This window comes from Papaver somniferum, chromosome 7, assembly GCF_003573695.1.
Source record: "Papaver somniferum cultivar HN1 chromosome 7, ASM357369v1, whole genome shotgun sequence".
Taxonomy (NCBI): Eukaryota; Viridiplantae; Streptophyta; class Magnoliopsida; order Ranunculales; family Papaveraceae; genus Papaver; species Papaver somniferum.
The window spans coordinates 234738-248889 of record NC_039364.1 but is presented as its reverse complement, the minus strand read 5'-3'; the positions used below and the strand labels follow the sequence as shown (position 1 = coordinate 248889).

The window sequence follows — 14152 nt, the reverse complement described above, 5'->3', positions numbered from 1 at the left end:
ATATACCTGAGGTATTTTATAGTACTCAAGTAGGTGAAAAGTATCCTTTGGATCAATATATGTAACAGTCTAAGGATCGAATGAAAAGAAAATAAATTAGTTCAAAAAAAAATTAAAATACTATGCCGGACTACAGTTCCGCCATGCTCGACCAAAGTTCCAGCATGGTCGAACTGAACCGAAACTGAAGACCAATTTTGAAATGCTTTCCGGCATAAATATTTCATTTGAAATCAATGCCGGAAACATAGGTGCCGGAATGCTCGTTATCTATGGTTCCACGCCGGTACAATGTGCCAACATGGTCGATAATTAATCAACCATGCCGGTAGTTAGCTTTGGAAGACACTAATTCCTGAATGTTTTTTGGGAAGTACCGGCAAGGTAACTTTATAATTGAACCATGTCAGTAGCATATTCCGTAAAATATTTCGTGGTAGGTAAACAATAACTTTTGTACTGGCATGGTGCTTTCGGTTGAATACAATGTCGGCTTGCCTTTCAAAATGGGGGATATTTTTGGCCAGCATGGACGAGTATGAATACTACGCCGGGAATGTTACTGTCGGCATTGTATTCATATACGTCCATGCTTGCACCGAGTTATTCAGCTGCAACAATGGTGGATTCAAAGAAAAAAAATCAAATTTTCAATACATTGACACCTTTACCTGATTATTGGGAGTGCTTGTATGTTGAACTAGTTTACTTTCTTGGGTTGGTTCTTCACGAAACACTTCATGCTCATAAAAATCATGATCCAAGGGTGTTGGTTCCACAAATATTTGCAATTTTGAGTTGTTGTCATTAGCATAACATTGAAGATATGGTCATTGTTTTAGTTGAGCTAAAGATTCAGCAACAATTCTCTCTTCACAATCATCCTCCATTTTCACCAAAAAAGTTCTCTCTCAATTTTTTTCCCTCCTTCTACTCTTACCTCACCCACCCAAAAACAAATAAAAATACAAACTAATCATTTAACAAATACTTATGAATTTTCCTAATTATAACTAAACACTAAACCTGATTAGTAAGGGGTAGATTAAGAATTAGGTAAAATACATAGATAAGGGGTGACCCTGATTTGATATCTAAATCCAGATTTTGTCCTTTGCCTCTATCCCCCAATTAATATAAGTATCCGTAACTGCGCGTTCTTATTAAATCCTGGGTTCCAAATGATAAAGTATTTTGACTTTCAATTAAAAAATCAAGTTATAGAAGAGCGCAACTATGAATACAAGAGTTTACCTCTTGGTAAGGGTTAAGCAAGAAATCTAGCTACGGAGAAGCAAAACTCTTGCTAAAGGGTGTAATAATCGTACTCGGAAACTCAGTTTTAAAAAAAAAATAGACTACTGTTGAAGATTAAACCAATACATAGTTGATAGAAGCAACTAGTCGAAGTTGTGTTGTCTGAGTAAAGAAACAAGAAGAAGTTGATGCTGCTATATGGAAGCAACTAAGTGAAGTTGATGTGGAGTTATGGGAGCAACTAGAAGTATTTGATGCCGTCATAGTGAAGTTTTATGTGGAAACAACTAGTACAAGTTGATTCAAGTCATTGTGAACGTATAGTAAAGTGAGAAACCAGTTTACCAGTTTTTAGAAGTTTGGCTACGTATAGTGTGTACGTATAGAGTTTAGAATACTCTAGAAGTATATTTAATTAGAGTTTGATGTGTTAGGAAATAGTCTTTGCTTGGGAGTCAAGTTTGTTAATCTATAAATAGGTTGTAAAGCCATGAGATTTTTTACATCAATATAGAGATTTGTTTGAGTTACGTTTGTGTTCATTAAGTCTTTGATATCAGATTTTCTACATTTGGTATCAGAGCACTGGTATCAGATTCTAGGGCTGTGGGTATGGGAAATCAAGTTGAAGAAGATGACAAGTTTGAGTTCAATCAAGGTGCCAGTGTTTGAAGGAAAGAACTTTGAACATTGGAGGTTACAGATGGAGAATATTTTTATCTACCAAGAGGTATGGGAGATTGTGAAAGATGGTTATGTTTAACCAGCAGAAGGGGTTTTTCAAACACCAGAACAACAAACAGCTTTAACAGCAAACATGAAGAATAATTCGAAAGCAACCTATATTTTTCATCAAGGTATTCATGAATCTCTCATGGACAGATTTATTTACATCAAACAAGCTAAAACAGCATGGGATGGTTTGGTTAGCTATTACACAGGTTCTAAAAAGAAAGTATCAATTATTACAGATGGAAGTTAGTGAGACAATATCATAATTCTTCTCAAAGACATTGAATCTTGTCAATGATATGAAAGCTAATGGTGATATTGTAGAAGATTCAGTAGTTGTTGAATTTTTTTTAAGGAGTTTACATGAGAAGTATGAAGCAAAAGTAACTGCTATCGAGGAGTGTAATATTGCTGCAACTATGTCTCTTAATGAATTATTAGCTTCATTACAGGCTTATGAGCTGAGATTTTGTGAAAAACAGCTGCTGCAAAACCAATAGAAGAAGCTCTACAAAGTCAAGTTACATGGAGTAATAAAAAAGGAAACTAAAGTTCTGGAGGAAGACCCAACAATGGAGGTTACCAAGGAAGAAATAATACTGGAGGAAGATCTAATAATGCAGGTTATCAAGGAAGAAAACCATTAGACTTATCAAAGGTGCAGTGTTATAATTTTGGAATTTATGGACACTTTGCTACTACATGTACAAAACCTAGAAGGACAACTGCTAATAATTATAAATCAAACTTCAAGGCAAACATAGTAGAAGAAGAAGGAAAAGAAGAAGATGATTTGAAAGATGAGAATATGTTACTAGCTTGTCACACAACTGAAGAACAATTTCATCACAAGTGGTATTTAGATACAGGTTGCAGCAATCATATGTGTGGAAGAAAATATCTATTTGATAATCTTGATGAGTCCATAAGATCAACAATTAATTTTGGTAATAATTTTACCATTCCAATTATGGGAAAAGGAAGAATTGGAATAGTTCTTAAGAATGGTACAAAAACATACATTATGGATGTATTCTATGTACCAGGTTTACATTAGAATTTGTTGAGTATGTGACAATTATCAGAAAGAGGTTATTCTATGAACATATTCAATGGAGTGTGTTCAATAAGAGATAGATATAGAAGACTCGTTGCAAAGGTATAGATGACAAAGAACAGATTATTTCCTTTGAATATTCAATATCAAAGTGCAAGTTGTTATAGTACTCATGAAAGCAACCAAAGTTGGTTGTGGCACAAAAGAATGGGTCATGTAAACTTTAACAGTTTACAAGCTTTATCTAAGAAGGAGATGGTGACAGGTCTACCAGTCATTGATCTTCCAGAATCAAGGTGTGAGAATTGTATCTTTGGAAAACAACACAGAGATCCATTCCCAGTGAACAAAGCTAAAAGAGCAGAACAACAGTTGGAGATTATACATAGTGATTTGTGTGGTCCTATTGAAGTTACATCACATATAGGTAATAATTATTTCATAACTTTCATTGATGATTTTAGTAGAAAGGCTTGGGTATATCTGCTTATACAAAAAAGTGATGCTTTTCATGCTTTTAAAAGCTTTAAAGCGTATTCTGAGAAGAAAATTGGAAAGAATATCAATATACTAAGAACTGATAGGAACAGAATATACAGTTGTTGATAGTTTTATGGAAGAACATGGCATTATACATCAATTAACAACAAGATATACACCTCAACAAAATGGTATTGCAGAAAGAAATAATAGAACAATAATGGAGATGGCAAGAACTATAAGAAGAATAAAAGATTTTCCAAAGAACTTCTGGAGTTATGCAGTTGATACAACAATGTATTTACTTAATAGATATCAAACAAATAGTTTGAATACTCAAACACCAGAAGAAGCTTGGAGAGGTGCAAGACCAAGTGTAAGACATCTGAGAGTTTTTGGGTGCATTTCTTATGCACATGTACCTAAAGAACTTAGGAAGAAGCTAGATGTTAAGAGTGAAAAGTGTATTCTTGTTGGTTATAGTTCAGTAACTAAAGGATATAAACTTTACAATCCTATAACAGGGAAAATAGTTATAAGTAGAGATGAAACTTTGATGAAGATTCTCAGTGGAATTGGAAAGATATCAGCTCAACAAATGAAACTGTTAGAACAGTTCCAATAACAGTTAAAGAACAAGTAAATACTCAAGATGGAGTTACTGAACAACAAGAAGAAAGAAGAACTGAAGAAGCAATAACTGAAGAGGTAAGAATTGATGTGATACCACAACAAGAGACTGCAAGACCAAGAAGAAAATATGTTATACCATAAAGAATGAAAGATTATGTGATAACAAGAGATGATGATACTGATGGAGATGAATTTTGCTTTATATTTAGATTGTGATCCTGTTGTTTATGAAGAAGCTTCTAAATATAATGGATGGGTACAAGCAATGGAAGCAGAGATAAACTCAATAGAAAAGAACAATACATGAGAACTTACAGAACTTCCAGAAGGAAATAAAAAAATTGGAGTCAAATGGGTTTACAAGACAAAATACAAATCAGATGGTGAAGTCGATAAATTGAAAGCAAGGTTAGTTGCTAAAGGATATAGACAAAAACAAAGAATAGACTATTTTGAAGTCTTTGTACCAGTTGCAAGACTTGATACAGTTCGATTGATCATTGCTCTAGCTGCTCAGAAGCAATGGAAGATTTTTCAGATGGATGTGAAGAGTGCATTCTTGAATGGTGTACTAAAAGAAGAAGTATATGTTGAGCAACCAACAGGTTATGTTATGGAGGGGAAGGAGAATCAAGTGTACAAGCTAAACAAAGCTTTGTATGGTTTGAAACAAGCAACAAGTGCTTGATATACAAGAATAGATTCATACTTCATTGAGAAAGGTTTTACAAGGTGTCCACATGAGCATACGCTGTATTTGAAAGCTGATAAACTTGGCAATCATATTATAGTTTGTTTGTATGTGGATGATCTTATTTTTACTGGCGGTAACTGATATATGATCAAGGAATTCAGGGAGGATATGGTGAAAGAATTTGAGATGACAGATCTTGGATTAATGTCATACTTTCTTGGCATTGAAGTACAACAAACAGAAAGAGGAATCTTTATTAATCAACAGAGATATGCAGATGGAATACTTAAGCGTTTCAAGATGGATAATTGCAATCCAATTTTAACACCAACTGAAGAGAGGATGAAGTTAACAAAAGATGAATCAGGAGAACTTGTGAACTCAACAGATTTTAAGAGTCTTGTTGGATGTTTGAGATACTTAACTTCTACAAGACCAGACATTATGTATGCAGTCGGATTGGTTAGTAGGTTTATGAAATTACCAAGACAGTCACATTTACAAGCTGCAAAGAGGATTTTAAAGTATGTCAAAGGAACAATTAGTTTGGGAATTCTTTACACAGTTTCAGAAGATCCTAAATTTGTTGGTTATACAGATAGTGATTGGGATGGAGACACAAAAGGAAGGAAGAGTACATCATGCTATGTGTTCCATTTAGAAATATGATTCTTTTCTTGGTCATCAAAGAAACAACAAGTTGTTGCTTTGTCTACAACAAAAGTTGAATACATAGCTGCTGTAAATTATGTTACACAAACTGTTTGACTGAGGATGATGCTGAAGTCTCTTTTCAATGAGCAGATTACACCTACAACAATAATATGTGATAACAAGTCCTCAATATCATTAAAAAAGAATCCTGTGTTTCATGGAAGGAGTAAACACATTGATATCAAATATCATTATATTAGATAGCTTGTCAACAATTAGGAGATTTCTGTGGAATTTTGTTAAAGTAAAGATCAAGTGGCTGATATTTTTACCAAGTCTTTGAAGTCTAATACTTTCATCTATTGCGCGGAAATATTGGAATGATTAGTAAAGAATATCTTGGTTTAAGGGAGGATGTTGAAGATTAAACCAAGATATAGTTGATAGAAGAAACTAGTCGAAGTTGTGTTGTCTGAGTAAAGAAACAAGAAGAAGTTGATGCTGCTATATGGAAGCAACTGAGTGAAGTTGATGTGGAGTTATGGGAGCAACTAGAAGTATTTGATGCCGTCATAGTGAAGTTTTATGTGGAAACAACTAGTACAAGTTGATTCAAGTCATTGTGAAGGTATAGTAAAGTGAGAAACCAGTTTACCAGTTTTTAGAAGTTTGGCTACGTATAGTGTGTACGTATAGAGTTTAGAATACTCTAGAAGTATATTTAATTAGAGTTTGATGTGTTAGGAAATAGTCTTTGCTTGGGAGTCAAGTTTGTTAATCTATAAATAGGTTGTAAAGCCATGAGATTTTTTACATCAATATAGAGATTTGTTTGAGTTACGTTTGTGTTCATTAAGTCTTTGATATCAGATTTTCTACATTTGGTATCAGAGCACTGGTATCAGATTCTAGGGCTGTGGGTATGGGAAATTAAGTTGAAGAAGATGACAAGTTTGAGTTCAATCAAGGTGCCAGTGTTTGAAGGAAAGAACTTTGAACATTGGAGGTTACAGATGGAGAATATTTTTATCTACCAAGAGGTATGGGAGATTGTGAAAGATGGTTATGTTTAACCAGCAGAAGGGGTTTTTCAAACACCAGAACAACAAACAGCTTTAACAGCAAACATTGAAGTACTACAAACAGAAATAAGAATCTTTATTAATAAGCAGAGCTATGCATGGAATACTTAAGCGTTTCAAGATGGATAATTGCAATCCAATTTTAACACCAACTGAAGAGAGGTTGAAGTTAACAAAAGATGAATCAGAAGAACTTGTGAACTCAACAGATTTTAAGAGTCTTGTTGGATGTTTGAGATACTTAACTGCTACAAGACCAGACATTATGTATGCAATCAGATTGGTTAACAGGTTTATGGAATTACCAAGACAATCACATTTACAAGCTGCAAAGAGGATTTTAAAGTATGTCAAAGGAACAATTAGTTTGGGAATTCTTTACACAGTTTTAGAAGATCCTAAATTGGTTGGTTATACAGATAGTGCTTGGGCTGGAGACACAGAAGGAAGGAAGAGGACATCAGGCTATGCATTCCATTTAGGAATAGGATTATTTTCTTGGTAATCAAAGAAACAGCAAGTTGTTTCTTTGTCTACAACAAAAGATGAATACATAGCTGCTGGAAATTGTGCTACATAAGCTGTTTAGCTGAGGATGATGCCAAAGTCTCTTTTCAATGAGCAAATTACACCTACAACAATAATATGTGATAACAAGTCCTCAATTTCATTAACAAAGAATCCTATGTTTCGTGGAAGGAGTAAACACAATTATATCAAATATCATTATATTAGAGAGCTTGTCAGCAATAAGGAGATTGCTGTGGAATTTTGTGAAAGTAAAGATCAAGTGGCTGATATTTTTACCAAGTCTTTGAAGTCTAATACTTTCATCTGTTTGCGTGGAAAACTTGGAATGGTTAGTAAAGAATATCTTGGTTTAAGGGAGAATGTTGAAGATTAAGATATAGTTGATAGAAACAACTAGTCGAAGTTGTGTTGTCTGAGTAAAGAAACAAGAAGAAGTTGATGCTCCAATATGGAAGCAATTGAGTGAAGTTGTTGTGGAGTTCTGGGAGCAACTAGAAGTAGTTGATGCCGTCAAAGTGAAGTTTTATGTGGAAACAACTAGTACAAGTTGATTCAAGTCATTGTGAAAGTATAGTAAACGTGAGAAACAAGTTTACCAGTTTTTAGAAGTTTGGATACGTATAGTATATACGTACAGAGTTTAGATTACTATAGAAGTATCTTTAATTAGAGTTTGATATGTTAGGAAAGAGTCTTTGCTTGAGAGTCAAGTTTGTAAATCTATAAATAGGCTGTAAAGCCATGAGATTTTTTACATCAATATAGAGATTTGTTTGAGTTACGTTTGTGTTCATTAAGTCTTTGATATCATATTTTCTACAACTATGGAAACAGCTAGGATGGATGCTTCAAGCTGACTCAGTTTCGGTGTTGGTTAGGTAAGGGATGCATTTTTCCCACAACGAGATGACTTTTGGGCACATTTCGCTACGCTTGAAATAAGGGATAGCTAAGGAATATCACTTATCATGGTGGTTGACCTAACCTAGTCAGACTAGAGTCATCCACCGTGTTGACCTGCCCCAGAATTAGTCGGATATTATACAACTCCTAAATCGTAAATGATACACTTAATGCAGGTTGAATCCTCGGTGTGTACCAACTGAGGGAGAATGGGGTGGTCTCCTAATCCGACGATTTAGCAGGGGATGGGTTTACTGTGGCTACCACCTCTTTTCAGTTGGTACAACTCACAGAATATATATTATTTTCGCTGGGGCCGTTTAAAAAAGTTTGGATTACAAAAGGCAATTTGGATTACAAAAGGCTAGCACATCTTTTCAAATTCCAAAGAGTTTACCAATTTCCAAAATTACTGTAGTTTACTACCCATAAGAGTTTACCAATTACCAAAATTACTGTAGATTACCACCCTAGAAGAAACCGCAGTAAATTCTTTTTCCCGTCAGTTACATAAAACCGACAAGCACCTCTTAATGCACATTCCATAAATATCCAACTGTCAACTTCTCAGAACCGACTGTCTTTACAAATTCCCACCACCCATATAAATCACCCACCTTCTCTCCACTTTTATTCAGTCCCACTTGTTTTACTGCCTCGCGAGTCTTTCTCTCTCTCTAGATTTTACTCCTCCGGCGTCTAGATTTTCTCCACCACCCGCCACCGTCCTTCGTCGTCAACATCGTCATCGTCATGGCAGCAACTCTAGATTCAGATGTGAACATGATACCAGCAGATGAAACACCATCAAAAACTTTTGCTGGTTCTTCTTCATGTTGTTCTTCAAAGAAGAACGACAAACCTAAAAGATTTGAGATCAAGAAGTGGAACGTTGTTGCTCTTTGGGCTTGGGGTAAATTCAAAACCCTAATAATCTTTCTGGTTTTGATATGCCGTTGTTCTTGATTATTGATTCCGATATTTGTGTTTTGAATTAGGGTTTTGATGTGGGTTTTTTTTCTTTTTATTTCAGATATTGTGGTGGATAATTGTGCGATTTGCAGGAATCACATTATGGATCTATGTAAGGTAACAGTGATGGTGATAACAATGATGGAGATACACTCACTACAGGTTGAATCCTCGATGTGTACCAACTGAGGGAGAATGGGATGGTCGCCTAATCAGACGGTTTAGCAGGGGTGAGTTTAGTCTGGCTCCCACCTCTTTTCAGTTGGTACATCTCACGGAATATACATTATTTCCGCCGGAGATGATGTATATTCCAAAGAGTTGGATTACAAAAGGTTAGCACATATCGTCAAATTCCAAATAGTTTACCAAAATTACTGTAGTTTACTACCCATAAGAGTTTACCAATTACCAAAATTACTGTAGAATACCACCCTAGAAGAAACCCTAGTAAATTATTTTTCCCGTCAGTTACGGAAAACCGACAAGCACCTCTTAATGCACATTCCATAAATATCCAACTGTCAACTTCTCAGAACCCACTGTCTTTACAAATTCCCACCACCCATATAAATCACCCACCTTCTCTCCACTTTTATTCAGTCCCACCTTTTTTACTGCCTCGCGAGACTTTTTCTCTCTCTCTAGATTTTACTCCTCCGTCGTCTACATTTTCTCCACCACCCGCCACCGTCCTCCGTCGTCAACATCGTCATGGCAGCAACTCTAGATACAGATGTGAACATGATACCAGCTGGTGAAACACCATCAACAGCTGTTGCTGGTTCTTCTTCATGTTGTTCTTCAAATAAAAACGACAAACCTAAAAGATTTGAGATCAAGAAGTGGAACGCTGTTGCTCTTTGGGCTTGGGGTAAGTTCAAAACCCTAATAATCTTTCTGGTTTTGATATGCCGTTGTTCTTGATTATTGATTCCGATATTTGTGTTTTGAATTAGGGTTTTGATGTGTGTTTTTTTTCTTTTTGTTTCAGATATTGTGGTGGATAATTGTGCGATTTGCAGGAATCACATTATGGATCTATGTAAGTTCGATGTTTTGATTGTTTAGGGTTTTCTTGATTTTGATGAAATTGTAAATTAGGGTTTTCTTGATTTTTGATTTTGTAAGTGAAATTGTAATTAGGGTTTTGTTTCTTGTTTTAGGTATTGAATGTCAAGCAAATCAGGCAAGTGCGACTAGTGAGGAGTGTACTGTCGCTTGGGGTATGTATCTCTTTGCAAAACCCTAACTGATTTATACATGTATGGCTTATTCTTATGGAATTTGATGTTGGGTGGTGGTGGTTTTGTTGGGTTGGCTTGTGTACATGGGTAGGATAGGCAGAGCAGCCTCTGGTGAATTCATAAGTCTATGAGATATCTTTTGAAACCTTTATGTTGAATTTGGTGGTGGTGTGTAGTGGTGGCACTGATAGGTTGTGGGGGATGTCTTGTACAAAGATGGGTCTGACCCAACTATCACTTACCCCTACCAGCACCACCATGAACATCCATCACCCACCTCGAGGGTAGGATAGGATAGGCAATGTTTATTGTAATGGTTTTGTGGTGTGTTCTGTCTGATGCTAAAATTGTGGATTACTGGAGGTTGACATTGTAATTGATGGTGTTGGTTTGCTTAGTGTAGTCTAAGGTGGGAATATGAATATGCATGATTTTTTGTTTGACTTGTTAGCTAAAGATGAACAAAATTAAAGGAATGATGAGCTGATATTGGTAGATTGGTCTAGTCTTTGTTGCAGGAGGCTTTGTTGTGTGTTATATTCCTAAGTCCTTTGCTGGAAACTGGGGACAGGACATTTGCCACCAATATAAACATGCTAGAGAAAATCATCTTCTTGTGTTTAAGTTGCAGAAGTGAGCTTTGAAGATTTTACATTGTCAGTTATGTGTTTCCTTGAATGTATTTTAATGTGGCATGGTATGTGTTTACTGATAGAGCTCACTTCACTCTGAAACGTCATGTCTATTTTAGTTTTGTGTCTGTTATAACTTGCGGATATATCTTATGAACATGCTAGGTGTTTAGACATACTACAATATGTATTTAGACATGAGATTCAAGACAAGGTATAGTGGTAGGACAGTAATAACAATCATTCTATTCAGCCCACAGTCAAACCCACCATCAAGGCCATTTTCTTCTTCCGGAGATACTTTCGATAGCACGTGGGTAAGTGGACCTACTAGCATATGGAACAAAATTCCGAAAATGGAAAACTAGGTTTGACAGTGGGTTTGACCGTGGGCTAAATAGAATGATTGTTAAAACAAGAACTAGTCGTAGTGAAGGTCAGTAAACCATCTCCCAATTGTAGATTTAATATCAATAAGATGCTACATGTCACATAGTACATGGATACTGAAGCTGTTTTGTTCCTTGGGTTTTGGAACTCTTATTGCAAGTAAGTTGTCAGCTGATTAGACATTAGGGCAAAGTTTGTCACGTATGAATCATTGTCACCATTGTTACAGTATAACCAAAATCAGCATTCTCATATAATTGTAGACATGTACAGGGATGTGGTTTATGTTTCTTCCCTTCCTTTTATTTATTTAGAGATACTCATTGGAGTTTGACTTGTGTAGGGGTTTGCAACCATGCCTTCCACTTCCACTGCATCAGTCGTTGGCTCAAGACTCGTCAAGTTTGTCCATTGGGTATGCTGAACTTCCCTGCCTCTTTGCCTTCACTTTGTAATTGTCTATCCCTAGTAGGACTTGTCAACCTAATGCTGTGTGCGGTGTATTGTGGTCTTGCAGATAACAGCGAGTGGGAATTCCAGAAGTACGGTCACTAGTGCTACACTGATGACAAGCAAGTCAAGATATATGACCTTGTATCTTCTTCCTTCACTCTGACAACTCTTGTAGTAAAGCCTGTATCTGAATTTCTCATGCTTTTGCACGCTTTTCTTTTGTTTTTCTCCCGATCATCTTGAATTTTTGGGGTGTGAAGTTTCTCCAGTTCCATTCAAATATTAAAACTCATTTAAGATGTTCATTAGTTACTACTGGGGGCAAAATATGTAAGACAGGTAGGTCTTGAGTTGTTAGACCTGGATGATAAATCCTCTGTTGATAAATGCTTATTTGTTTCTGTTGATCAATTTGGGAAATCAAAGGTCAATGACGGTAAGGAAAAGTGTGTTTGATTCAACAGCAAGTGTTTATCATTTCGCTAGAAGTCCTACGATAGAGGACTGGGATTCTCTAAAAAGCCAAGGTCATGGGTGGCTAAGAGGGCCATATGCATCAATCCTTAAAGTTAAAGACCAATCGACTCAAAACTGAAAATGATCCAAATCCAAAGCCTTTTCTAGTAGTAGCGAGTACCGGTCCGACTAGAGAATATCTCATAAAAATATAACATAATTTTTATACCGGCTTGTTAGAGCCTTGCACTACGGCAACCAAAACTGAAAATGATCACAAACCTAAAATACTACAGTTTCTTTCTGTCTACTTCTATATTGTTTTCACAACTTAAGCCAAATTCCTACAGTTTCTTTCCATTTACTTCTATATTGTTTTCACAACGTAAGCCAAATTGGAAAAATGAAAGTACCAGTGCACTTTAAACCTTTCTCAGACAGGTAGAAACTGGTCCGGGATTGAACACAAACTGGGCTTAAGCCCGGCCCTGATTCTGCCCCTGGTCTCAGATAGAAACTTATGGTCCGGCTGATTACTAAGGAACCGTTTTTTGGGGACCATGGTTTTTTTGGGGACCATGGTTCTATTTTGGTTAAGACATTGGAAGTAATTCTAGGTCACCCCATATCTACATTGGAACTAATACACATATTTAGTGTTTTATTTTATTTATTATAATTGTCTTTTACTTTTTCTTAAATTTTATTATCATTTTATTTATTTACTAAAACTATAATTAGGTGACGATTTTCATTCTAATATATTACCAAGTGAAAGGACAATGATTTTGAAATATCTAATAATCAAGTGTCACAACATAGGCTAGCTAATTCGGAAAGAACCCGTATCGAGAAGAAAAATAAAAATACCGGATATCGGAGATTTTAAGCCGCCTTATATTTTGACTTGAGGAGAAGATATTATTTGTGCCAAAGAATTTACTTGTAATTAGTAACAAGTATGTACAGATAAAAATAAGAAGAAATGAGAACTAAAATAAAAAGTTGGACTAACAAAAAATAAAAATAGAGAAAGAAAAAATCCAAATTCTAATACTATCTCCAATAGAGTGAAAATCTTATTTTTACATGACACATAGGATTTTAGATCTCCATTTAGCATAAATTCATCTCCAATAGTTAAATCCCATAGGGATGAAATACTATATATGAAGGTGTTAAAGAAAATCTTAACTACACGTTCAAATGCACCTCCACGTCATTAGTTTTAATTAAAAACATTCATATTCAATGCAAAACTATACTAAAGGAAGAATATTTTTATATTTATCTAAATCTAAAATACAGGGTACAACCTCAACTATTGAAGATAAGTTTTGAACAAAAGGTCTTATTTGGAGAGCTGTTTACTGAAACAAGACTTGAAAAAGGATAAAATTCTCGCACTTATTGTTCCTGGTCTGAAATAACATTTTGGACTTTTAAAAATTGTTTTATATCTTTTTTATCCTCGAAAATAGACTTTTAGCAACTATTTAGGTCAAATGAGGACTCATTGAGTCCCACAACCGTACCTTGAAATACCATTGGCCATTAACTATTCCAGTTAACTGACCCCAGTACTCGGACGCACTTCTACCGGACACTCGAAAATTGTAATGTTGATCGTTGACTAAATAGTGTCTGAGTGTTGTTGACCATGAACATGAGTCCAGTTGACTGGTCAATATTTCGAACGCACTGGGCTTAAGCCCGGGCACCCTCATTCTGCCCCTGACTTTCAGATAGAAACTTAAGCTCCTTGTCAAAAAAAAAAAAAAAAACTAAGGCTCCTGATTACTAAGTACTGCTGGTTTCTTGGTTGGTTTTGATGAAAATTGTGATGATGGAAAAGTCGTTAGATTGTTGATTGTGATAATCAACACCCACACCCACCACCACCACTATGCCTAAACTAGTACTACCAGATTCTCTTGATCAATTCTGGAAATCAAAGGTCAAATGACAGTAGTGCATGC

At 35.5% G+C, this 14152-nt stretch overlaps 3 protein-coding genes across 3 annotated transcripts; all 3 read left to right on the top strand.

Annotated features, from left to right (window-relative positions):
• The first annotated feature begins 4997 nt into the window (after window positions 1-4997).
• On the top strand, window positions 4998-5522 carry LOC113300488 (uncharacterized mitochondrial protein AtMg00810-like). Its single transcript, XM_026549690.1, has one exon. The coding sequence runs from the start codon at window positions 4998-5000 to the stop codon at window positions 5520-5522; it is 525 nt and encodes a 174-aa protein (XP_026405475.1).
• A 1161-nt stretch (window positions 5523-6683) lies between these two features.
• Window positions 6684-7094, top strand: LOC113300487 (uncharacterized mitochondrial protein AtMg00240-like). Its single transcript, XM_026549689.1, has one exon. It carries the CDS (start codon window positions 6684-6686, stop codon window positions 7092-7094), a length of 411 nt encoding a protein of 136 aa, XP_026405474.1.
• A 2487-nt stretch (window positions 7095-9581) lies between these two features.
• Window positions 9582-12163, top strand: LOC113293923 (RING-box protein 1a). Its single transcript, XM_026542366.1, has 5 exons — window positions 9582-9869; window positions 9990-10040; window positions 10162-10221; window positions 11608-11679; window positions 11782-12163. The coding sequence occupies exons 1-5, from the start codon at window positions 9710-9712 to the stop codon at window positions 11817-11819; spliced, it is 381 nt and encodes a 126-aa protein (XP_026398151.1). The 5' UTR covers window positions 9582-9709; the 3' UTR covers window positions 11820-12163.
• The last annotated feature ends 1989 nt before the right edge of the window (window positions 12164-14152 follow it).